Source organism: Budorcas taxicolor, chromosome 4 (assembly GCF_023091745.1).
Source record: "Budorcas taxicolor isolate Tak-1 chromosome 4, Takin1.1, whole genome shotgun sequence".
NCBI classification, from domain to species: domain Eukaryota; kingdom Metazoa; phylum Chordata; class Mammalia; order Artiodactyla; family Bovidae; genus Budorcas; species Budorcas taxicolor.
In genome coordinates this window covers 53,028,343-53,055,412 of record NC_068913.1, presented here as the reverse complement: position 1 = coordinate 53,055,412, position 27,070 = coordinate 53,028,343, and the positions used below count along the sequence as shown (strand labels likewise).

General features: G+C 42.3%; 1 protein-coding gene across 1 annotated transcript in view; it reads right to left on the bottom strand.

Annotated features, from left to right (window-relative positions):
* The window catches only part of WNT2 (Wnt family member 2), a 45,242-nt gene extending 18,597 nt beyond the window's left edge, over positions 1-26,645 (bottom strand). The window contains exons 1-4 of the mRNA XM_052638953.1: positions 26,563-26,645; positions 24,219-24,445; positions 18,384-18,661; positions 842-1,106 (exon numbers count right to left, since the gene is read on the bottom strand). Coding sequence (XP_052494913.1) covers positions 842-1,106; positions 18,384-18,661; positions 24,219-24,445; positions 26,563-26,645 — 853 coding nt within the window. The remainder of the gene's footprint in view (positions 1-841; positions 1,107-18,383; positions 18,662-24,218; positions 24,446-26,562) is intronic.
* Positions 26,646-27,070: the final 425 nt, after the last annotated feature.

Sequence of the window (27,070 nt, the reverse complement as noted above, 5' to 3'; positions counted from 1 at the left end):
TGAGATAAGGTGGCTGTGGGCTCCCCATCACCTCCTCTCCACTGAGACATAGTGCTCATTCTTATTCTGTATCAAAGTCTTTGCATGGATTTTGTGCTAAGCCCAGACCAGGAGGGGCAAGAGGTGGAGAAAAGCACATGTGTAAAGCCCACAGGTGGCAACTGCTGTACTGAGGCTGATGGAGCTGCCCTCTGAGTGAGTTCAGGACAGGGAAGGTGCCGTCAGTAAGGCAAGGGTGTGGCTTTAATAAACGAAGTGCCTCTTACGCAGCCCTCATCCACTGCTCTCCGACAGCTGAGCCAGTGGGGATGAATTCCTGCTTTCAAGTAGTTGGCAACTTCAGAGCATTTTGGAAAGAGCGAAGGAGTGTGAAGTATGGAGGATTTCAGAACAGGCTAACTCTAAAGCCTTGGGATCCTCTTCCATAATCACAAAGGTGGGACTTAAAGGGGCAGATACACTGCAAAGCTGTCCTCCCCTGAGCATCAAATCACAGGGAAGATGCTGGGCTTCTATACAGAGTGGACATGAACCCACCAGTTAGAGTTCTGCCCAGGCTGAGGACTTTTGCTAATCTGCACATTTTGACTTTTTGCCACGTACATTCTTGTTGGGTTCCCATTGCTCCAGAATCTGCACATTATCAGTGAATTTCTCCAGTTGCTTAGGAAAGCTTTCTGTGCACTTAAAATATGAATGCTGAAGAACCTGAGCTTTGAACCTGAAGACAGCAGGCTGTACTTAGAGGACTGGCAGGTGGAAAATACAGTACTGTTCTTAAATTGAGGAGTGCTGATTCATGGAAGAATTAGGTACTTTGAATAAAGTGTTTTGAACTTACCTGCATCTCGGTCCCTGATACAGTAGTCTGGAGAATTCTCAAAATACACGAGGTCATTTTTCGTTGGCTTTTTAAACCTCTTGTTAGCCACAGTGAAACCAGTGCCATCCTGGTTCATGACAACCTGGATGGCCCCATTGTACTTCCTCCAGAGATAATTGCCCGTTTTCCTGAAGTCAGCCATGGCCAGCCAGCAGGTCCTCAGGGTGCAGGAACCGCTCACGCCATGACACTTGCACTCCTGTTTCAAGAACCTCTTTACAGCCTGTGGGAAAGGACGGGTGAGTTCAGTGGAGGCAGATTCAAATAAATACACACGCTGCCACTTTTCTTACCTCCAATCAATCAGGAAATGACCATAAACCATTGTGGTAGAAAATATGAAAAAGAAAGTATATATATGTATAACTGCACCACTTTGCTGTGCAGTAGAAATTAACACAACATTATAAATTAACTACACTGCAATAAAATATATATATATATACACACATATATATATATATATTGTGTTGTTTTTTTTTAAGGCAGGGGTAGGGGAAGGAAAAGAGAAGTAACTGAAGACCCAGGATCCTGGGACTCAGGACTGGGAGATGCTGCAGTCACTCGCTGGTCACTCTGGATACCCTGCCCTGACTGTAGCAGGTGGGGAGGGACAGCACCTGACTGTGAGCCTGCTTCCCTCTGGGCATAAAAACAAGCCTCACTAATTGGAATTTACTGGGGTGTGGAGCCAATTTGAAGAATGAGGGGATGAATTAGAGTATTTTCTAAATAAATACGTTTTACTATGTTGAAAATGTATACTATTACTCGAACAAATAATTGCGAAGCCCGTTTCCTTTCGATAAGCCGACAATAGTGACTATTCCTATCTATGAGGTGTTTCCCATGGTCCAGGCATGGTGCTGATGCTTCTGCACTCTGTCTCCATGACCTTGATCTTCACAAGCCTGTGTTACAGGATTCATTTGAAGATGACTGAGGAGCAAGACTTACAGAGTTGTAAAAGCACTTGTCCAAGGCTACACAGCAGGTAAGGACAGAGTCAGGGTACACTGGAAAGTCAGTCGGTGACCCTGAGGGTGACATTGCATTTGGGGGATTATCACTCAGCTCTGGCTGAGTAATTCTGAATAACCCAGTGAGAGCTGAGCTCGCTCTGTTCTCTTGGAGAGAGGAAATAGAGGCAAGTGGGATGAGTAGGGTCTCCCTCATCAGCTCTCCAGAGCACTGTGACACTCATTTCTGAGTGAGAGAGGCTATGGGAGAGACTGACCTTGGAGACCTCACCAAGTCTGAGCCTTTGGCCTCAGCTCAGGCACAGGGCAGAGGAGGAGAAGCCTGCCTTCTGAGGGCCTCTGTCCTCTCCATTTGCGTGTCTAAGCCAAGGGGTGTTGTGGATGGGAGGCAGAGGCAGCAGGGGAGTGAAACCCCTTGGTGACATTATCTGAGGCGGCGCTAGGAACAAAGTTCTTAGCGTAACGCATTGAGAGCCCTGTTTCTAGGGACTTGGAGCTGATGGTTGGAACTCTGCCCACTCCCTGGGGCTCTTAGCTGAGGTGGGTGGGGATATGGGGGTTGGCTGCAGCACGAAACTGGGGTAGAGCTCCCCACAGCACCCCAGCTCACCCCATACCCCATCTCACAGAAACCAGTGTTCCAGGCTGCCTGTCCCTCCCCAGGGCCTCACCCCAGGTAACTCTACCCAGGTTTTGCCTCTTCCACAGACTCAGTTTCCATCCAACGCTATGGTGGAACCAAGCGTGCAAAATGTTCATCATTCCAGAAGACCAGTCCCACGAAAGCAATCTAGAAGGAGCTGAGACAGCATGGGGCCTCCACAGTTATGCATCCCCTTCTTGGCTCAGCCCGGAGCACCACACCTTTCCCACTTTGTCCCACATGATGACTGTGCCCTGTTACATCTGAAGCCTGTCCTGTTCAGCATAAGCCAGCTTTGGAGGGAAGGACACAGAAGGAAGGAGAAATGTCCTGAGTTTGGCCTTCCAGGTCCCGGGGCTCTGGGCATCTTTAAAGGATGTTTCAGAATGGACTCCTTTTCTGGAACTACACTTCCCTTGTGCCCCCCAACTCTTCCCCCCTATCTTTATATGGCAGGTGTTTGGTATGAGACTCATTAGGTGACCCAGACAGCAGGCCTCTGCCAGAGAAACACCACTAGGAGGGCCATCTTGACTCCAAACCCCTGCCCCACTTGGGTCACCTGTCCAGGAGCTTTCTGTTCAAAGATCCTGATGGAGCCACACAGAGCTCACTCCGTGCCAAGCGTTTGGGAGCTGACTATGAATGCTTATTCATCAAAGCGTATTCCTTTAAAAGCTGACTTATTTACTCACAAGTAATACTTCTGTCTGGAGAAGGCAATGGCACCCTACTCCAGTACTCTTGCCTGGAAAATCCCATGGATGGAGGAGCCTGGTAGGCTGCAGTCCATGGGGTCGTGAAGAGCCAGAGACGACTGAGCGACTTCACTTCATGCACTGGAGAAGGAAATAGCAACCCACTCCAGTGTTCTTGCCTGGAGAATCCCAGGGACGGGGAAGCCTAGTGGGCTGCCGTCTGTGGGGTCGCACAAAGTCAGACACGACTGAAGTGACTTAGCAGCAGCAGCAGCAGCAGCAATACTTCTGTCTTTGAAAATAATGGGATATATTACTCTCCTTTGTAATATTAATACTAAGTTTCCAGGTTACAAAGTTAGAACTTGGTATTTTTATATGATTAACTGAAGGGTTTGCATATTAATTTAAAATACACTTTATGAGTTCTTATAAGCACACGCAGGAGTGGTACACCCTGTTGATCATCACTGTCATTCACTGTTGAGTGGCTGCGGCCACTTCTCTCTTCCTTTGACTTCTGTTCAGGTGTTAGGTAGCCATGTGCTTCAGAACTGGCCTGGACTCTTTCTGACCCAGAACAACCCAAATCATTATACTAATTGCACTGTTCTGCCACTGATTTTTCTTTTTTTTCTTTGCAAAGAGTATGTAGTGATACAATTTGGGCCAATATGATGTTACAAATAATCTGTTGGGAGGCTTGTGGGAAAGGTTCCTTCACTCTTTAAAAGAGATAAATGTCCTTTTCTCTGTCTCTGGATGCAGTTTTCTGCAGCTGCCTCCTTGGGACATGAAGCAGCCAATGCAGGACAAGCAACAGGCTGTAGGCAGCAGCCTGGAAAGACAGGAAGAACTAGCTTCCAGAGGGTGTTGCTGAACTGCTTGAATGAACCCTCCGTGGCCCTGCCCTCCTTCCAGACTTCTCGTGATCCAAGATACTAAGTTTTCCTCATCTTTTAGGTTCCCTGGGGTCTGTTACTTATAAGTGAAAGTATTTCCACTGGAACCATGATCAATTCTTGACTGTGGTTTAATCACAGACTCTGACAATTAACCAAGGGGGAAGGTGAGACACTTTCTCTGGTACTGGGTTTGCTGGCATCTCCAGGTCCCCTCCCTAACATGCAGTGCTCAGTCACACTTGGGGGTTACCGCTGCCTCTTCTGTATACTGAGTTTGCAGACTTGACATTCAAATCTTTAACCTTGAAGAGGGAAACACCCACTCCCTCAGAGAGGCAGAGGGCAGAGGATCTAAGCCTAGGTGGCCTCATTTAGAAAGTAGCTGATGTAAGAGTAAGAAACTCACAATAATGTTTCCCAGTTTAGAAGAATTCAAATATTCAAATGGTATAATAACATAATAATAAGCATAGCACTATGTGCCAGGCTCCACACATTGTCTTATGTAATTACCATGATTAGACAAAGTAGATTATTATTCCCATTCTACAGTTATGGAAACCAGGGCTCAGTAAGGAAAGTCAAATCCCCAGAGTCACCCCGCGAGACAGAGGCAGACTATTAAAAAAATGTGAATCAGATATGTCTCACCCACAGATCTGTGCTCTTTCTACAAACACATTTTAAATATTCCTGTAAATGGTGTTTTTCTCAAATTTTGAATTGTGCATACTCTGCTTCCCTCTATTCTTTTGACTAAATCAAGAATTAAATGGATAATGTTATAGACCTATTAGAGCAAAAAAGAGGTAAGGAGGGAAATAGGAATTACATTGCATCTTCCAAACTAATTGTCATAAAAAGCCTAAGAAACAGTTCATTCATAGGAGAATTACAAAGTAGTAATAACAAGATAAAAAGATGTTCAACTTCACTAGGAGTCAGACAAAGCAAACTCAAATAGTGTAACACTTTTTTTCTTTTGCCTAGCAGGTTAGCAAATAATAATAAAAAAACAATGATTTGATAATATTTGGTGTTGGTAAGAGCATGGAAAGGAGATGCTTTAACAAACTATTTGTGAGAGATTAAATCAATATGTCATGTAAAATAGAGAGCATTTTTGCAATACTTGTCAAAATTTTAAATGTACAATATCCTTTCACTTCGGTGATACTCATGGAAAGGAGGTGCCTTTAACAAACTGTTGGTGAGAGATTAAATAAATATGTCATATAAAATAGCATTTTTGCAATACTTATCAAAATTTTAAATGTACAGTATCCTTTGACTTTGGTGATACTCTGAAAATATTTGCACAAGCTTTGAAGGATACAGACTCATATGGATGTTCACTGCAGCATAATTAGCAATAGCAAAATATCAGGAAAAACCCAGATGATGTCAACAAGACAATGGTATGGGCTTAATAAAGGAATATGATGTGGCTTTTTATTAATAATATCATTCTTACAGGCATAAAAGGAAATCAAGTGAAAAGCAAACTGCAGAACAACGTAAGTGGTATGATGCACTTTTAAAAAGCTTGCATATGTGTGCATACACAGAGAAGGAAGGGAAAGAATGTTCATTTACAGTCTGGATGCTGCCTGAGGGGCTGCATAATCCGAAAGAGGGAAAAACAATCAAACTACCCCTCAAGTTAAAAGAAAACAAACCAACCAAGAATCTTGGGATTGTTCTCTGGCAACTAGAGACAGCAGAGCAGAGCAGAGCAGTGGTTCTCTTCCTGGTTACACATTAGAATCCATCTGGACATGTAAGAATTAAAGATTTTAAAATTAAAAAAAAAAAAAAAAAAAAAAAAAAAGAATCCATCTGGAGACTGTCTCCATCACAGAGACCCTGACCTCTCCTGGAGCGCAATACACCATAACCTGGCCAGGGGGTGGGGCCCGCCTTGAGGGCACTTCCGGTCCAGGTGCTTCTAATACACAGCCAGGCTGAGAGTCACGTCCAAACCAGGGAAGGTGGCGGAGTAGAAAAGGAGTCCGCACCACGGCCAGAGCAGGTAAGACGTTCACGTGCAGAGCCAGGCTTACATTTCTAGAAACTGGGATATCTGAGGACTGAATTAGAAGTTGTGTCATACCCTATGTCTCCAAAATGTCCTGACCTCCAGGGAAAATTTCCCACAAACAGCCCTTTGCGTTAGCGTTGCTTTGGGACAGGCTGCCGCGCAGGGCCCTGCCGCAAGGATGCTCCTCCGGGGTCTCCGGAGCCGCGGGAAGAGGGGCTGGGGGCTTCCCACACAGGCAGCTGTGGAGCCGTAACAGACTTTTTATTTGCACTGTGAAGAAATGAGTGAACGAAGCAGAGGACCTGGGGACATCCAGGCACTGCCAGACAGTCTGGGCCTTTCTGTGTTTGTTTTTGTATATTACTTTTGAATTTTAAAGTCAAGTATGTGCACGTGGGGTTTCCCAGGTTTCAGTGGTAAAGAACCCACCTGCCAAGCAGGAGAGGCAGGTTTAATCCCTGGTTGGGGAAGATGCCCTGGAGAAGAAAATGGCAGCCCATTCCGGTGGGCTGTCCTGGGAAATCCCATGCACAGAGGAGCCTGGCAGGCTGCAGTCAGTGGGCTCACAAAGAGTTGGACACAACTGAGCGACTAAACAGCAGGAGCAGCAGCAGCATGTATACATGATTTTTAAAACTTAGAGTCCAGAAGAGAGAATAAAAAGCAGTAACTCTCTGCTGTACCCGCGCCACCTCTCCCCTCCCGGTGGGCTTGGCACAACCCCAGAGCGGTCATTTTTAATGCGTTGTGCCCTTGTGGTGGTTCAGTATGTGTCTGTAGAACAAGGTCTGCACTAGTTTTCCTCCAGCTTTGTGAGAAACAGAATCCCATCCTCAAGGTATTTTATGGATATCCACCAGAAGATTCTCTTAATAACTAAACAAACCTGAACGCACAGTTGGCACAACTGAGTGTGACAGTTCTGCCAGTCACTTTATTTACCTTCCATCAGGTTGTATGGTCCCTGATAGACTTCTTATGAGTGAGGGTGAAAACCTGATTCACATCTCACTAATTTTACCCTCCCCCACACTCCCAACATGGTTCTATCATGGTTGGTTCTGATGGTTTCTCCAGCTTCAAGAAGAATCCTTACACCTCTTCTAGTTCCAGAAGTCACCAGTGCTCTCTCTCATGAGATGAGGATATTTGCAGGCCCCTCCATTCTCCTCCCCTTCCACTTCCTAGTCTCCATCAGCATGGTCTGTCGTTTTGCGGTGACAAAGATTAGAGCATTAATGTTCTGTGACCATACTGAAGTCTCTCATGGTATGTCTGAACATCAAATCTAAAAACTGAAAACAATAAATATTTGTTGTTGTTCAGTGGCTAAGTCATGTCTGACTCTTTGCAAACCCATGGTTTCCCTGTCCTTCACTATCTCCCACAGTTTGCTCAAACTCGTGTCCATTGAGTGGATGATGCCGTCCATCTCATCCTTTGTCACCCCCTTCCCCTCCTGCCTTCAGTCTTTCCCAGCATCAGGGTCTTTTCCAAAGAGTCATCTCTTCACCAGAGTTTTGGAGCTTCAGCATCAGTCCTTCCAGTGAATATTCAGGGTTGATTTCCTTAGTTAACTGCACAACCAAGGACTGTGCCAGGACTGCATTTTATAATCTCTGATCCAATTGGACAACGTCTGGGCTGAAGAATGTTGCTAGAGTGAAGTTTGGTGTTTTCTTACTTTACTTGTTCCTAAGTGCACTTACTGTGACCTAATGTCTTCCACTCTCACACTCATTCCACCTGTGCCACCACTTCCCCTCCTTTCCTGGGGCGGGGGGGGGGGGGGGGGGGGGGGCGGGGGGGGGGGGGGTTCTGTGCCTCTGAGTCGTCTTAGTCTCGCCTGGACACAGCTGGGATCATGCCCTCCTAGAGGAGCCCACGGCACTGCCAGATGCCACGTTTTCTCTCTTTCTTTCGGTTCATTCCTTCTCTTTACTGCAGCCCCTTTTTGAGTAACTCCTTCAGGGTGCACGGAGGATGAATTTTCTGAATCTTGTGTATTATGAAGTCTTTACTCAGTCTTCACACTCGACTAATAGCTTGGCTGGTGATAAAATTCTGGGTTGAAAATAATTTCCCCTCAAAATTGAAGGTATTGCTCCAAGGTTTTTGGCTTCTAAGTGTTAAGATGGGAAATCGGATATGCAGCTGATTCTCTGCCAACTGATTTTTGTTTTCGTATCACTGCCCGCCCCGCCCCCCGCCACCGCACCCCCTACATGAAAGGCACTAGAAACTTGCTCTTATCCTTGGTGTTCTGAAATATCACAAGGATGTATTTAGAAGTTTTTAAAAAATTAGTCCTGTTCAGCCGTCAGTGGGCCCTTTCAATCTGAAAACTTCAGCGCTGAGATGTTCTCTTAATATTCCACCCCCTCAACATGCCACAATTTTTTAGTCTCTTTATGGCTTTCTAATTAGTCAAGTTGCTGAACCTTCTGAATGAATCCTCCATGTCTCTTATATTTTCTCTTTTATAGTTTTAATACTTTCTTCCTGGCTTCTTGAGGAAGAAATTCCGTTAGAGTAATACTCCTGGCTTTCTCTATCCCCTTACTAATTTCTCCCCAGGGGAGGACAACAGACTTTTCCAACTGGTGAGTTTAGAGGAAGGAGAAGGGCTTGTGTGTCTGGGTTCCTTCTCTTTGGGCATCTGCCAGCATGTGGAGAAGATGAGTTACGATCAGCTCCTGCCCTCCAGCAAGGGGCTCCTTGCAGAGCCTGGGTACACAGCCTGGACAGGGTGAGTAAGTCTGCCCAGCTCGAGTGGAATCGAAGGTTCAGAGCTGCATTCTCCAGGGCTGCCTTTTTTTCCCATCCTGCAGCAGCTGCTGTTACTCCGTACATCTACATCCCTTGTCCACTTTTCAGCTGGTTTCAAACTCAAGTGGGAAAGAGAGGTGATGTTATGACTCTCTTTTTGTCCTTTGGGCTTTTTGTTTTACTTTCTGGGAGATTTCTTTGACTTTCTCTTCCAAGTTCTCTCTTGTTTTCTAATTGTCACTTTTTGAAAGCATCCACTCTTGTTCATGGATATAAATACCTTCTTGGACCTTCTTGATTTTTAAAAATTTCTCTTCTCATCCCTGACTTACTGCTTTTTTGTTTTTTCTTTTATGCTTCTGAATTTAATCAAGTATATGGTAATTCTTGGACATTCTCTTCGTACTTAAGAATGAAGTCATAAAAAGATATTTAGGAATCTGGTTATATGGTAGGGCTTGTGGACCAGAGGTTTGGTTTCTAGTGACTAGGTAGGACACTGTTTGTTTGGGGGACTATGACTCCAAAAAGCCTAGAAGATTTGATGCTAGACTTCCAGGAGTTCTGTTTAGGGGTAAAGGGGAGAAGATGGGGTTCTTTATGCTACCAGTGGGTTTTTCAGTTAATCCCAGTTTTCGGACCTGTGCTTCTTTCCAGCACTCATTTGTATCTGAAATTTTCTCAGGGCATCTTGGTTTCCATGTTCCTTATCTGCTTTTTTCCCCCCTCCTCATCTACTTTTATTCTTCTAGACTGAGGCTTCTTCATCCTGCTTCAGTTCAGTTCAGTTCAATTCAGTCGCTCAGTCGTGTCCAACTGTTTGCGACCCCATGAATCGCAGCACGCCAGGCCTCCCTGTCCATCACCAACTCCCGGAGTTCACTCAGACTCATGTCCATCGAGTCAGTGATGCCATCCAGCCATCTCATCCTCTGTTGTCCCCTTCTCCTCCTGCCCCCAATCCCTCCCAGCATCAGAGTCTTTTCCAATGAGTCAACTCTTCACATGAGGTGGCCAAAGTACTGGAGTTTCAGCTTTAGCATCATTCCTTCCAAAGAAATCCCAGGGCTGATCTCCTTCAGAATGGACTGGTTGAATCTCCTTGCAGTCCAAGGGACTCTCAAGAGTCTTCTCCAATACCACAGTTCAAAAGCATCAATTCTTACAATTTCTTCATTCCCTTTCCACTTTCCAGAAATTTGTTGAGTTCTCTCATTTCTTTGACCATTTTCTTTATTGTTGGTTTAAGCCATGTTTATTCTATTAGTATGATTTTAATGAGATCTGAGGGAGAAAGAAGTATAAAAGTATATGTTCTATCCACAGCCTTGCATCCGATTGCACTTTGAAATGTTCTGGAAGGAGACAAGGATTGTGAGGGGAGGAAATGTTCTCACTTTATGATACACACTTCTGCACTTCTCAGTCTGTTACTTTTGTTTGTATGAGTATTATTTTTATACCAGAAAGAACATGATAAATAATCGATTACAGTGACTTGCTGTCTGTCTTCAATGTGTGATACTGAAAACTTCTTTCAAAAACATAGGCCATACCCCATGACACATTCGTCCTGTTTCCTATTTTGTCTTGAATCTTTTCTAAAGGGTTTCTTCTACCACTTCCTTCTTTGATTCTTGACTGCTGTCAAAGTTCCATTTTCTGCCTCCTTAGACTCCTGTTTTGACAGTCTCACAGCCCTGATAGCTTTTTATACACCCCAGGTAGCCAGCACAATTCCTCACCAACCCCCTCCATCACTGTTTGTTTAGTCCCATCAGTATTTGCTCTGTGGCATCTCATCATTAAACCTCATTTGACATGACAACTTTTAAAAAGATGAATGAATATGACTGCTGAGGACAGCATTACTCTTGGCATTTAGCCTTGTAGAAACCATTTTAGCTTAATATGTAACTTTTCCCAATAAAAAATCTTCAATAAGCTCATTGTTCCATTATTGCTAAATTTTACTTAGTAGATTGTGGATGGCCCTTAAATCTTTGACTTTCAGCATTTTAAGCCTTCAGGTCTACAGAAGTTATGTTCTACTCTTAGAATTTAAGTAATTTATAAATATTAGTATTCTCTACTGCAGAAACAGAAGTCTGAATGTTTTTTTAAAAAAAAGTATAGAAGAAGGAAACACATGAATTGTGCAACAGAATAATTCTGTTTTATATTTATCTGTCCCAACTAAAGGTCAGAGCATAATAACGAGGCATAACATTCATTAGGCTCTTGGCATATGTTAAGCTATGCTAAGCACTTGATTTAAGCACTTTTATTTAATCCACACAAGCATATAAGGCATATACTATTTTCACCCCCATTTTACAGATGAGGCTATTGAGATACCTAGATGCTGAGGACCTTGCCCTAGGTCTTACAGGTAATATGGTTGAGGCAGGATGCACCCCAAGCCTGTCTGACACCAGGTTGACACTTGAAATCACTCTGCCAGCCTTTCTTATGAAGTCCTGAAGGGTTCATTTACTCTGGTTTCAGTGGTGGGTTCTGCAAAAGTTTTTACATTTAGTGTTTTCACATTAAATTTGTCCACAAAGAATTATTTTGACAGTTTTAAAGACAAACTTCTCCCAAGGAGAGTGAAATTTCCATTTCTCAACTCAGCCTTTTTGAAGACAGAACTCAAGCAACGCCAGGGTGTCTTTATAAGACTTCTTTGTAGATCATGAGAGTTATCTTTTTTCTAAATACCTGCATTTTGCTAAGTTTATGACCCTTGTGTCATGCCATACTGATTCTCTCCCTATCAGAAAAAGGGCCGTCTATCTCATACCATGTGAAATCTGTGCAAACTTAACTACTGACCTTGCCTTAGAAAGCCTACTTAGGATTTATTTTAGTTTGATATATGCTGTATGTTTCAACTAAATTATTTAGTTTAACTTGAGCATTTGAAGAAGTGTTAGCACGTCACTTTTTAGTTGGGTGTTTGCCACAAAACCACCATATTTCTGGTCCTATATCAATTTTCCTGAGGGAAACACACATTAAAATCATATTATTTAATTTTCAGATACTGGCTGAAAGCCAAATACATTTATTAACAATTAAATCCTTTTGACAGGTCCACATCTCTGAGAGTGAAAACCAGACCAACATATTTTTCGAACATACATGCATGCTCTGGAACTAGGAAAACAAGGAATATTTATTAGCAACCTGTGCAGTTGATTTGCTTATGCAATCATTTATTAACTTAAATAAGACACTGTGCTTTCTTGAGCACTGTCATTCTTTTAAAAACAGTGCCTGTGGGTGGGCTTAGCTAGGAAATATAAGGTGTGGAATTTATATTTGTGGAATTCAAGAACATTACTGTTGACTAACCATATATATAATAGTTCTTACTGACTAAATGAAGCTAGTCTAAAAAAATATTTTGTATGAATAATAGAACTTTACCTGGAACTGTAACAATTTTGTTAAGAGTTATTCTTTGCTTCAGGGCTTTAATTGTGGTTAGTTTTTGATTCATACACAATAAAAGATCAACTGTATCACGAACATACTATTTTGGGGTCCAATAAGACAGAGACGAGGCAGGGAGAACTGATCTAAGTTTTCAAAATGCATTTAATTTTATGAATGTAGAAAACCAATCAGAAGATAAATCTGTGCTAAGTGAAAGTTGGGCTTCATGAAGATGCTCAACATGAAGGGAAGATGAGGATATATAGGAGTTAAAGCAGTTTGGCTCTAATTCAGTTCAGTTTTATCACTTTCTTTCTACTGCCATTCCTTACTTTTAGAGAGTGATTTCTTTTTCATTACATCCAGTTCTCTTGGTTCAGAACCATTATGTATTATTTATCTTAGGTGGCATCATAGGATCTATTCTTGGAAGCCTTTATTAGGCCCACAATTTACTTGCCTGTAAAGCTGTGCTTACATCTTGTACAGTATCCATTTGTGTTGACTTTGGAGGCATTTCCTGTAGTCAGAACTGGGAAGCATCTGTTTTGTGCCGCGCCCCAGTGGGCTAAGCTCAGGGCTGGGCCCAGTGCTCCACAGCACTGACCTTGCTTGGTGCTGGCCTGGGCAGGGCAGAGAACTAAAACTTTGGATCTTCACCCTCCAAACTCCTCACATATAAAATACAGGCTGTCAAAATATATAAATAAAAATTACAGGAGCCTAGGTTAAGTTTGAATTTCAGCTAGGGAATAAATTCAATTCTAGTGGGAATTAGGAAACAAGTTGAACTTATTCCCTAACTGAAATTAGTCTCTTCATATTGCAAAATATAGATAATAATGATACCTATCTTCTAGGTTTGCTTAAAACCTCATGCATAGGTATATATATTTTATGTAGCAATCCTTGTTAGGTAACCTGTCCAAGATTGTGCTCAAGTTTTGGAACCAGTGTTCTAATTCCAGAGTCCCAGCCTCCATGTTGCCTTAGTCAACATGATGTCAATAGCTGAGAACCCCTAATGAGCTAATGACAGTGTAAGTCCGTCCATGCTCGGGCTCAGTTGTGTCCCACTCTTTGTGACACCATCTGTAGCCTGCCAGGCTCCTCTGGCAGAATCCATGGGATTCTTCAAGCAAGACTACTCTAGTGGGTTGCCATTTCCTTCTCCAGGGGATCTTCCCAACCCAAGGACTGAACCTGTGTCTTTTGTGTCCCCTGCATTGCAGGCAGATTTTAGGTAGATTCTTTATTCCCTGAGCTATAAGAGAAATGCCAATAACCATGTAAACATTATGTTAAAAATATAAATAGCAATAGCAACATCAGTTGCCATGTGCTAATTTTTAATTACTACTCATCAGGAAGCTTGTATCATTCTTTATATGTATAGGTAAGGCTGAAAATAAAATTCAGGGAGGTAAAAATTTCTCATAAATTTCCTATTGAGTCCATTTTTTTAAGTTGTTCATTCAAACCAGAAGATTTTAATTTTGAAATCTATCATTCTATTTAAGTGGACTCTAGAGAAATTAACAATGTATAGAAGTAGAACTTAAGTATTTAACATCTCCCCCAGTACCTTGTTCAGTACCTTCCTGCTCAGTAATTTCCTGTTGCTTCACAGCGGCATCTGAATATCTCAGCATGGCATTTGAGGCTCTCCACTGCTGGCCAAGACTCAGATTTGAAGCCTCAGGCCGTATTAATGCTCAGTCATGAGCCCCCCTGGGACCCTTGTCATTCCTCACTTTTGATGTTTTTTCTGCTTTCATATCTTCCTGTGACTTGGAGGCCCTTCATCCTGGAAAGCGTTTGCCCTATCTCAGTCATGGGAAACCTTTATCTCCAACATCCAGTTCTTTTATGACGTAGCCTTTCTCTCCCCAACTGACTGGCTCTGTTGGGTGATTTTTCTACTATACCATATAGAATAGGGCTTCCTTGCCCTATACTCTCTACAATGTATATACTATATACAGTTGTATTTCACTTGTCTCTCTGACTCAGATTTAGTTTCCTGTGGTCAGAACTTTGTTTTATTCTTTTCTCCATATGCCACAGTACCAGAAACAGTGCTTTCCCCAAATTTAACTCAACAGCACATACTTGCTGTGCCTTGAGTTGAAATTTTGGGAATCCCACCAAATAAGGCTGAGTTGCTTTAGGCATGCTCATGGTGACTAGAAGTTATGTTTTTGGCATTTAAAACAGAGTTTTCCCTTTTATTAAAAATAATAATACATATTCACTTTAGAAGACTTGTGAAATTAAAGACACACACAAAGGGGAAAAATCATCAGTAAACTACCTTCCAAGGGCAGCAGCTGCTGCTGTTTTTTTTTGTTTTGTTTTTAATTTTTTAAAATACAGAAATACTGTGTGTTTATCCTTCTCAACAGAGACAACACGGAAAAGTAGGTAAAGACAAAAGGGTGAAAGCAGAGGGTTTGAAGCCCCAAGCCCAGTGTGCCCCTATGTGTTAGTCACTTGATCCCTCTGAGACCCAGTTTCCTTATTTGAAAAACAAAAATACTAATACTATTTTTTATTCCTATAGGGGTTTTTAGAAATCAAATTACAAAGGATTTTGATCATCTTTTGTACACTAGAGAATACTATTTTTTATGCCTATTTTTTATTAGTATGTTGGACTGTATTTGAAGATGAGTCTCTAGGTACTTGCAGAGATCAGATTGAATCCTAAATATCAACTCAAATTGGATTTGTGGCTGATTCTGTACCCCAAATTACAGACAACCTTCACATCACTAAGGAAGGAAGAGGGGGACTAACTTACTAAGCACCTACTATGCGCCAGGTTCTCTTCTGCTCCCTTCCCTTGTTCCTCCACAGCATTCTGCACTCCCTTTTACACCTGAGAGAGCTGAGTTCTGTGATCTAAGCCACTGCTGTTGTGGGGTTCAGTGATCTAAGCCACTGCTGTTGCGGGGTTCAGTGATCTAAGCCACTGCTGTTGTGGGGTTCAGTGATCTAAGCCACTGCTATTGCGGGGTTCAGTGATCTAAGCCACTGCTATTGCGGGGTTCAGTGATCTAAGCCACTGCTATTGCGGGGTTCAGTGATCTAAGCCACTGCTGTTGCGGGGTTCAGTGATCTAAGCCACTGCTGTTGTGGGGTTAAAACGAAGGTGGGTCTTGCTTTACATCCTATGTTCCGTCTTCACTATGGTAAGAAGTACTTTGGCAGGAAAATATCTTTATGGAATTCCTCTCTTATTATGGAAATGTCCAGTGATTGAAGGGCAGTATTTGATTGGGTACATGGACTATTTAGAGACAGATTCTCTGAGGAAACGTAAAAGAAGTTGGGATTACTTCATGTAGAAAGAGTGGATTAATTTAAAAGCCATTTTCTGGATCCTGAGAGGAAACAAGTGGTGGATATCAACCAAGTACCTTTTGCTTGCCATTTACCTTAACCTACCTTACAATGCAATTTACAAGCTTTCATAGCATGGCTTCTTTAGACCTAAAAAGAACTGCTGAGAGAAGTTATGGAATGTCTTTTCCCATAAAAAGTTTTGAACAAGGTAGTTTATCTTTTCAAGACTTATTAATAGCCCTATTTGGAGGTAGAAAACTAGACTCAAGATGAGTTTCAGGAAAACATCATTACAAATTCTGTTGAAGCTGTGATGAAAATAAAATGATATAATAGCACAGATCTAAAATGATATTACAGTACAGAAACACATGAGGGTGCTCTAACCAGCTGCTATAATAAAGGAATTAAACTGCTCAAATATTAGGGGAAAGTTAAGGCCTTTTGTGATGGCAGTGTTGAATTCTCATGTGTAGCATTGGCTAAACGGAACAATCTTGGAATAGATGGCTTTTCTTTTAAAATGTATTGGCCCTATTCCTCCCCCCCATCCCCACTTAAAAAAGTAGAAAATGTTCATATTGGACAATTTGGGAAATATTGAAAAGCAAAGAATAAAAAAACAAATGAATCAATGTTGCTGTCAGCTTTGGAGGCTGGGGTTTACTAGAGCCAGGCCAGTTGGAGGCTTAGCTCAGGAGGTTTGCCTTCAAACACACCCCAGCCTGTTCTCATTTTGATTCCACAGACCTTCTGCTGGAAAGAAGGGGGAGCAGAGGCTGGGGGTCTAATGACCGCAAGAAGAGAATTAGAGACGCATGTTTATCTCAATACATTTACTCTCATTAAAGTTCATATTCACTGACATCATGCATCTCCTTGAAAAAGTCTGCCCACCCACCATTAATTAAAGCCACATTTTAAAAAGTCAGTGTGTGCACTTTTATTCCAATCAAAAGTAGCCTCCTAAGTTTTGCCGAGTAGGCAGGAGAATATCTGAGGCCTGACAGCTGTTCACCTCTACCCAGTGAGGAATCATGTGATTTACATTAAAAGTCATATTGATTCAGAGCCTACAGTATAATAGCTGAGATCTATTGTCTTGAAGAATGGAAGCATTCAATATCTAATGACCTACTAAGCAAAATTAACATTTATTTTGATGAGTCAATGTTATTTTGGATGCAGTGTATAACCATATGCTCTTATCTGTACAGATAGTCTGAGAGATCTGTATATTGTGCTTGAATAATTGAGCAGCATTCTCCTATCAAAGACACCACACTTTATAACCTATACATGTGGTATCAATGTCAAAACAAAGGTCAATGTAAATTTTTCCTTATCTGAGCCATGCATAAACAGTAATTACCAATAGTTGTAGGGTTGCACAACTGCAGTCTATATTCTTGGCAGTAGTCACTGTAAGTTCATAAATTCATGAAAATAAAGAATGTTGATTTTCAAAGTTCAAGAAGGTACTATTTGTAAACAGTTCAGGTCACACTCATCTTGTTCCATGTGCTAAGCAAGACTTCTTTCCTTCCAACTTCCTTTAAATGAGATCTGTTCCCTCTGTGAGCCTAGTAAAAGGGTTTTCATCCAAACAGATCTGCATTCTTTTCTATTCTTTTTCCTATTAAAGCCCCCCTGGGGACTTTTGAATTTTATGCTGATCTTTCTTTACATATTAATATCAAGCACATTTTGATTTTGTGTTGATAAAAGACAAATTATGGTTATCTCTTCTCATTGGCAATTAGGTTATTTTAGAGTGGTTCTGACTGAGTGTTTGATTAGCCCAACTGGTTTATGCTTTTCTTACACAAAGGCCTAACATGCAGCATTCAGATTCTCTTGTTATTCTGGTCATGCCACCATATCCCCAAACATGGCTCATCAGTAGATTGATCATTGGCATTAAAATGGTTTAATCCTAGGCCAAACCACCCTGGGCCTGGGAGATGAAACTGGAATTCTAGTCCTGACGTTTCTTCTGATTCTGCAGGTGACCCTGAGCTCTGAAGGGTCTGTTTCCTCATCTAACAAATAGGGGTTAGGGAATGAATACTGACCAGATACCCAAAAAGTTAGGCAGGACTAGCGATTAAGGGGCCAAAGCCTCTGGGGCATGTCTTCCCTTGGTGCATTTACTCATCCAGTACCAGAAAACACAAGGTGGGGCTTTCAAGAGTGAAACTGGGGTCTGGTTCTAAAAAGAGCCTCCCTGAATCTAGAAGACGCCAACAAGCCATGCCTGGTGAGCTGCTTTCATGATAAGTTTGAGAGAAGATGTTCTTGGTCTTGACACCCCTTAGATACAAGCATTCACTGTCCCATCGGTAAGTGGGAAGCAGCCCTAGCCTCAGCCACAGACGCTGTCTTGTGACTACATGGTACAGTATCCAGAGAGACCACAGACACTTGACTGTACACACTGCCAAAAGCAGCGGGTGGACTCTTTCACCTCCGCTGTGGTAGGGAAGCTGGAGTGCAGGTGGGATATTTCAGCCCAGTCGGTGGTATTCTTTAGGGCAAACAGCTCTGGGCTGGGGGACAATGGGAAGCTGTGATGATAAGCATTTTTGTACCTCTCGGAAAGTTTAAGATAAGCTTGGCTTAAGTGATTTATGAGGCCATGCAGTCTACCCAGTGAGCACTGTCGAGGTCCATACCTTCCTGCCGGCTCGGTTGTTGTGAAGGTTCATCAGGGCTCTGGCATCCTTGCCTTTCCTTTCCTTGGCATCCACAAACGCTCTGGCAAACTTGATCCCATAGTCAATGTTATCACTGCAGCCACCCCAGTCAAAAGTGCCCTTGTTGTCCTTGGCGGTTCCCTTCTTCTTTGGGTCACAGGAACAGGATTTTAATTCTCCTTGGCTACAGGCCCTGGTGATGGCAAATACAACTCCAGCTGAAGAGATGGCGTAAACAAATGCAGATTCCCGGCTACCTGTAACAAAAATGCTGTTCTTAAAAGTAGTCTGGAATGGCTCGTTGTGAATAACTTTCACCTGATGGCTGTTTAATACTTGTTCTGCCTCTGACAAAGTATTCTTGAAGAATTCTTTCCTAGAGCCAAGGTTTGCTCTTGAATATGAATCATGGCACTTATTACAAGCCTTTGTCAATTTGGACAACTGTGTAACAACTATCCTTAAAGTAAATAGAGTATAAAAGAAAATGCAGCAGGAGTCTGCCCTGCACACATTAGTCTCATACACGTGCTTTCTTTAACCTAGAATCTCATGTGTCCCAGAAGAGAGGAGACAAATGTGTCTAGGCCTTCGGTTCCTCCTCTACACCACACCGTCTGAATTTTACAATTCTGTCGTTCCATAACATATTTTGGTATTCATGCCACTACAGCTCTCCTGGAAAAAACCTTCCAGGCATTATTGAGGACACTCATATGCATGTAAATGATTATTACTGAAATGCTGAATTCAAAGTAACCTAGGGGCTGAGGTGGGAAGACAGTTCGTGGCAGTAACCATCCCCTTTTGGCATCAACTTGCAAGTAAGGGAGAGATTTTTGGAGGCAATATGCAATATACTTGAGTTACATGCTACGTCTAAATATTAAGGTGAATTTACTTTCTTCTGGAACACCTGCGCTAATTGGGTGAAAGACAGTGAAAAGCTTTTCTTTGGTTTTTCTGGAAGGAAACAAATTTACCGCTTATAATTAGACCTGGGCAAGAACTCTTTGGGGTGCTTTCTTAGAATTGTTCTTTATTAGAGCACAGGCTACTTTCACTTACAGACTGAAAGGTACATATTTCAGTGCAATAACTACATTAAATTATTTTAATAATCTGTAGTAACTCATAACACGGTGTTGTGGTATAGTGACAGATATAAGGCTCTTTAGGGTCTGTGTGCACCTCATTTTTCAAGTGGAGCTGTATTTCATTGTTATTAGCATGCCTTTTTATTAATGGTTGCTGCAGCAAATATATTAACAATCAAAATAGAAGCTGAACAAGCTAATGCCAATGCAAGGAAGCAAATGGAGAGCCATTTTGGTGATTCAATATGTCAAAACGAGTGTGACTTTTTGAACCATGCAGCTGGGAGAACAAACCACCTTTTCGCATCGAAGCCCTACTTGTTTCCGTTTGTCATTCAGTGCTAAAATTTATTATACATCCCTTGCAATATTTGCTCTGCTAGTCTCATTATTAAAAATCAGGAAAACGTATCTACACCATATTAAATGGCACTTACCTCAGCCTTCAAAAAAAATCTCCCCTGAAACCTCTAATCATCAAACAAACCAAGAAAAGGAATCAATCATGCCTTGAAGTTAAGTAGAATCAATTATATGAATATTTGCCATAGGTAGCAGGTAGTGCTCTCCGGAGAGAAATGTGATGGTCGTGGGAGCTGTTTTAGAATTCCAGATTATATTATAAGGATCACAGATGATTTTCTAAGTGAAATTGAGATGTTCTGTAAAAAATGGTGACTAATAGATGGAGATGTAGCTTAATCTCTGGTAGCAGCTTTCAGATAAATAAAATTTTTATCTTACCCATTTTTACTGTTTAAAAAAATACCTTGTCCATAGTCATCCCACTGGTCTGCTAAAACCTGGTTTTGAATTTGGAGTTCAGTGCCCACATTTAGAGATATCACATGGGGGGAAATTCTCAAGTGCATAATCTATTATGTACTAATCTTACTTTTTAAGGAGAAAGAAGAGAAGCTTTAGGAGGTGGTCTTGTAGGGGAAAGCTAGGGAAGATCCACATGATAGAATGTCAGTGACCAGACAGTATTTTGCAAGTTGGTAGAGGAATGAATTGCTTACTCATAGACTGCATCCTGGCTTAACTTGCAAACAAGTACATTGACTTATTGGCTGAAAGAAAAAAAAAATCACTCGAAATCTGCTACATTTAAGAAATAATTTCCAAAGCAAAACCATCACCTTTCTGAATATGTGTCATTTATTATTCAAACTCATTACTAAATAGTTAGATATTTGTTTATTTAAATAAAAAAATAGCACATGGAATGACTTTTCATTTTACCTCCAGATGTTTTGGTATCATGTAGATACAGCCTTAAGATGTTTTCAGTTAAGTGTCTTAGATGAATCACTTAAATGCTATGTGCAAAATAGTAGCACATTTCAAGAGTTGGCTTTGTAACAAAATAAATTTTGATCTTAGTCCTTTTAGAAAAACTGATTCTGCTTAAAGCCATTGCAATATTAAACAAAATCCAAATCTGAATGGTGATATTTAGACTTGCTATTATGTTAATATTGAAGTTTCTCTAATTTTTGGTTTGAGATAAGTCAAGCAGTGCTTACTCAGTGTATAGACTAGTATAGGTGACTGGGAGGGCAAAACATTAGAAGCTAGGCTTTCTGGAAGGCTATGGATTATGCAGCTCTCTTTTAAAATGCTTGTTTTTTTAAAAAAAGAAAGCAAGGATGCTACCTAATGACCTTTTTTTGTTTAAGGCTTATTCTAGAATTCTGGAGGTGTGTGCAAATTCTTGTAGGATTATATTTAAGTTTACTAGTTCTGTCTACATTTCTCTGCCCATGTCTGGGGACAGCCAGTTCAATGAGCAAATTACAAAAGTTCCTAAAAATTGTTCTGGTCTTAACTCTTGTTCGCTGAAGCAAAAGAGGCAAATGTTCTCCATTTCTCTGTGACCATGGGGTATGTTAGTAACTTTTATGTTCTCCTTATATATGGTACTGCCCTTTGCCTTTCCTATTCATCTGTGAGAATTTTTAGGTTTCCGAAGGAGGGTTCTTTACAACTCTAAGATGTGAGTTTCCCTCCAAGCAATTAATTGTAAAACTCTTTGGATAGCTTCATTGGAATTTCGTGATTATTTCCAGGATAAGCTACCTTAGGCCAAATTCAGCCTTCCCATAACCAACACAAAATCATCACTGACAGTCACAGGAGTTTACATAAATGTCCAGGAAGAAATCTGGCCTTCTGTGAAGATTGGAAAGAAATTGTGTAGCATGAGTGTTCTAAGTTTTGAGTGCTTTGGCAGAGCATTCGGCTTCAAGTGAAAGAAATCTGAAGGAAATGCAGTTATAATCTCTAATTTACCTGAAGCCTTAGATTGAGTCAGACTTGCTATGCTTTCTCTATTTATTACCTTTTCCCTCTCAGCCACCGTACAGCTCTGAAGAAACCAATATTGCTAATATTAAGTTAAAGTATTTTATGAATGAATGTTCTGCTTTGGGAGATATACTGTCTTTAGGATCAGTGGTCAAACTTGCTTCCTTTGATTTGTGATCTAAAGGGTTTTTTTCATTATGGAGACATCTCAATGGATTTTCATAGATAGACTCTGTAGGTGATCATTTTATAAATGAGAGGTACTCTTAATTTGTAATCATTGGAAATGGCTGTGAGAACTTTGAAAAGGAACACTCCTAATACATCTTAAATACCGAGAGCCTGTACATAATATATGCAAAGATTTCTTGTGCCAGATATTTGCAAACTCTCTTTGACAAGGTCCAGCACTTTGATTGATTCACTGGTGAACTAATCTAGGTGAAGTCTTAAAATTCCATGTAGCTGAAATTTATTATTGTCATCCTTTCAAAAATTTTGCGATGTCATATCGAAACTCCAAAAGGAATGCAGAAGAATATACTTCTTAAACTAGAGAATAAAATTGCAGAATATCGCAGTAAATTAACTTTAGGGATACACCAAGAGTGAGAGCACTACGCCCTTGGGGGATTTTTAGAGACATTCAGTTATGCGTTTGGCCTCATAAAACCCTAGGGCTATGATGATTACATGATAGAAACACCCTCTGTTAAGCATTACCAAGTGCACAGCCTGAACGATTTTCTTAGGGGGTAGGGGAGGGCAGTGGGCAAAAACAAGAGGAAACTTCCCGTTTCTGCGATTCACACATAGACTGTTGTGTTTTCAGTCAGATTTCCCAGTAGCAAATGGGATGTGCTGCTTCTTGAAGAAACTGCTAAGGCCAGGTTAAGGGATGGTTTGTTTTTTTTTTTAAATAGGATTTGATTTTCAGTTAATTTTCTCTGTTTGTATACAAGCTAGTGAGCTACTTTCCACATTCAGAACATTTAGGTTTATTATGTAATTAGATAATTTTCAATGTGCTTTCTAAAAAAGTAAGGAAACCACAGGCATACCCCATTTTATTGCACTTTATTGCGCTTCACAGATACTGTGTGTGTGTGTGTGTGTGTTTTTTTTTTTACAAACTGAAGCTTTATGGCAACCCTGCATTGTCTGATGACAGAATTTTTTGAATAAAGTATTTAAAAATTAAGGTATGTACATTGTTTTTTACAGTAGTTAATAGACATGTATGCTGCTGCTAGGTCGCTTCAGTCGTGTCTGACTCTGTGCAACTCCAGAGACGGCAGCCCACCAGGCTCCCCCATCCCTGGGATTCTCCAGGTAAGAACACTGGAGTGGGTTGCCATTTCCTTCTCCAATGCATGAAAGTGAAAAGTGAAAGTGAAGTTGTTCAGTCGTGTCCAACTCCTAGCGACCCCATGGACTGCAGCCTACCAGGCTCCTCCGTCCATGGGATTTGCCAGGCAAGAGTACTGGAGTGGGGTGCCATTGCCTTCTCTGAATAGACATGGATACATAATGTAATATACATATATATAATTTAAACATAACTTTTATATGCATTGGGAAACCAAAAAAATTCATGTGACTTGCTTTACTGTAATGACTAGTGATCCAGAACCAAACCTTCAATATCTCAAAGGTCTACCTTGATGTATTCATGGTTCTCACCCTACCTTCCATAAATATCCTTCTGCCTAAAACGTACCTGGAGAATAGGTACTCACTGCAAGTTTACCTATTCATTCATTCAACCATTCAATGAATGAGTGCTGCCTACAACATATGAGATACAAGCAAAATGCAGAGAAGGCAGAATGAGTCCCTGCCTTACAGAATTTACAGTTTACTGGGGGAGAAAAAAAAAAGTTTAGAAACAGAGTGACCCGAGATGGAGTAGCTGAATGGGAGGTCAAAGGTGACAAGCAGAGGTTTCTCTCTGCTTCTCAATCACACTGATTTGTTATTGTAACAATGACCATTTATGGCCAATAAAAGATGTGGGAATTCTTTCCCAATCTTCTGCTAAATCCTTCTGGAAGGGTCAGGTCCCAGAAAGAAGAGTTTAAAAGTCAAGAGTGCTCTGTGGCTGCTCCTTCCTTTTCTCCTAGAGACAAAATCTGAACCTGGAGGGACAGGCAGGGTTATGACGGGACATGGATAACAGAGCCAAGGACACTGTACCCTGACCCATGACCAGCCTCCTCCAAAACTTTGGGCAGGCTTCTTGATTTCTCGAGCCCACATCTGTGAAAGAGGGCCAATGGCACCCAACAGAACAAGCTTCTTGACTGAACAGAATGCAAGACAAGACGGGCAGGGACTGTGAAGACTAAATAAGGGTGTGTGTGTGTGAGGGCAGAGCCCGTGAGCTGTGTGAAGGCGAGAGACTTACTTCGGAGCAGGACCCTGCCGAAGAGGCTGTGATCCCTGTCCAGGGTGTTGCAGTTCCAGCGGTGCTGGCGGAACTGGTGCTGGCACTCCATCGTCCACTCAGTCACGCCCAGGCCAATGGCACGCATCACATCCGGGTGTCGGTGGCACAGCTGCCGTTGGTGGCTCACCAGGCCTGGCACGTTGTCACACATCACCCTGGAGGAGCCACTCGTAGCTCTCATGTACCTAGGAAGGACCAGCGTTGGGGAGAGTCCTGAACAGCAAGGCCTGGCAGGGTGTTTCCCCAGAGTGGGAAAAGTTCAAAACAGTATTTCATATATGAATTCTTTATCCTGTAGGGGATATTAGAAAGCAAAATTTGTTTTGTTTTGTTTTTTTAAACTTAAGTTCACTGGAGAAGTGGCACGGCAGGTATGGTGAGTGATCTGGTAGAAGCCACTCCAAAACTAAGTGCTGACTGTTTCTTGGCCATGAAGCTAAGGCCACCAGATGAGGCTCTGGGCAGAGTGGGAGAGGCAAGGTCTGCAGTCCAGGAATGGGGTGAGGGGCAAGGGCCAACAGGTTTTTGGAAGACATTTTTCTCAAGAAGGCTCTGATCTCAATATACAGTGTGTCCAGACTTGGTTTTGGAGGAAGTAGACCTTTAGAAGCTCCTCACTGCCATTTTGTTGATCTGATGTTTAAGTATCTCAAAGAAACTGTCTGTCTAATCAGCACCTACTGGGATCTGATGCTACACTCTCTGCACAGACATGCCATTCTTTTCCTACTAAAGAATCCTTTAAATATTTCCATTTTCCAGCTCTTTTTTGGCTTTATAGAGAACCCTTGGAAAAAAATCTTTCTATTGTTATTAAGGATACTAAATGTTTGGAAGAATCAAACAGTGTTATAGCTTCATAAAGTACTTTTGAAAAGAAACTTTAACAAAAAATTACATCATCATCTCTACCCAGATGTTCTCTATTAGTTGTGAAATGTTTAGAAAGGTACCTTTTATATAACCCAAGCTGCCATAGGTGTCTTTTGAAGGGATCAAACAAGGAGAATGTCTTTTTCTTGTATTTTCATTATTTTATATGATCATAAAATCGTTACAGCTGTGACTCCCCAAAAAATATATTTAAGTGACAGCTGAGAGACAATGTGACAAAAAGCCTGGGCAGTAAATAATGTTTATACACCCATGGAAACCGAAATAGTCATTTTATTGAAAAATGGTCACTCTGATAAATCAATCTTTGATCCTGTGTCAGCAATGTCAAGGCTAAACGCCTTTCTGTTCAAAGCAGCTTAGGAAGGAATTGAACCCCTCTTCCTATCAACCCTTTGCCTTGCTTCTTTGGAGAGCTCATGTCTTCCTAAAGCTTCCTGCTCTAGCCTTTCATTTGGCCAAGATGCCTTACTTTTGCCAGATTCTTAAAAAAAAAAAAAAAAAAAGCACTTCATAACAGATAACCGATCTTTCTAAACCGAGTTTTAAGTGTCTGTTCTGAAGTTTTTAGGTGCAAAAACGTTAGAGAGTTCTCAACTCTCTTTTCTCAAGATCCGAAAGAGATGGAGAAGAGTTTGTGGGTGGGGAGAGCCTCTACCCTTGTAACATTTAAGGATGATAACTTGTTAGGTTTCAAAGTTCCTTCACTCTGCAAAATAGATAGAAGATCACCGTATAAAGGGACAGCAGCAAAGTTACCCTTTGAGATGACTGGTTTCGAACAGGGTAACGTCTTAGAGTCCCCGACTTCTGGAGCTTTCTATTAAGGTGGGAGTCTCTACCTGGGGGTAGCAAAATGTTTTTCCGCCCCACTGGGGTGAAGCACTAGGAATGTGGAAGGACGAGAAATAATGCAAAATCACACGCTTTGGGTTCTACGGCTTGCGCCTGCCTGAATCGGCCCGTCGGTTTACCTTGAGGGTTTTGCGGGGTGGGAGCAGAGGGAGACGATTGTAGTTTTGGAGGTGAGTTTACACGCGCGCGCGTGCGCACGCATACACAGACGTCTCTGCTAGTGGAGCTAGAGACCCGGCTAGCGCTTGTCTAAAAGATCCCGATTTTGCTGTCGCTCAGCTGGATCCAAATAAACCACACATCCGAGCTCTCGTTTGAGGGGCAATGTATGTGTAGTGGGTGGGGGTAGTGGTGGAAGGATTGGAGTTGTCAAAGCCGGAATGGCCTTCCGAGGAAAAGCGAAGGGGCGATAGGAGAGGGCAGCAGCTGGGATTGGGTCGGAATCCGTGACTGCCACGGCTGCGAGGAAGCGCCGCCGGGAAGGATCTATGTGACCAGTGCGGTCTCCATTCCCATCTCCAAAATCCCTCGGCGCCCGTGCGCGTGGACTTACCACCATGAAGAGCTGACCTCAGGGCTGAGCCAGGTAAAGAGTAGAGGGAGCCAGAGCCAGATTCCAACGAGACAGGCGTTCATATTAACCCCCTTGCGTCCGCATCAGGTCAGACTCCGTGTGCGGGCGCCATGCGTGCCCGGAGCAGAAGCGCTCAGCGCTGGGAGCGCCTCGTCACGGCCGCCGGCGCCTCGCCGCGCCCCCGCCCCCCGTTCACGTCTGCGGCGAGTGGCGAGACTCGCTGATAAAGTTTCAAGCCACCAGCGGGGCGAGCGATAAAGGCCAGCTCGGGCCGCCTCGCCCACAGCCAATTCCCCAGGCGCGGCGAGCGCGGGCTGCCGGAGAGCTCTGCGCGCCTCAGGCGCGTCCCGGTCCCTTCAGCTCCCTGCCCGCCCAGGCGCAGCCGAGGGAGGGGGCGCTGCGCCGGGCAGGGTGGCGGAGGCGGTGGGGGTGGGGGGAGCGGTGTTTTATATAAGGGTGGATGAAATGATGGCAAGAGGGGAGGAAG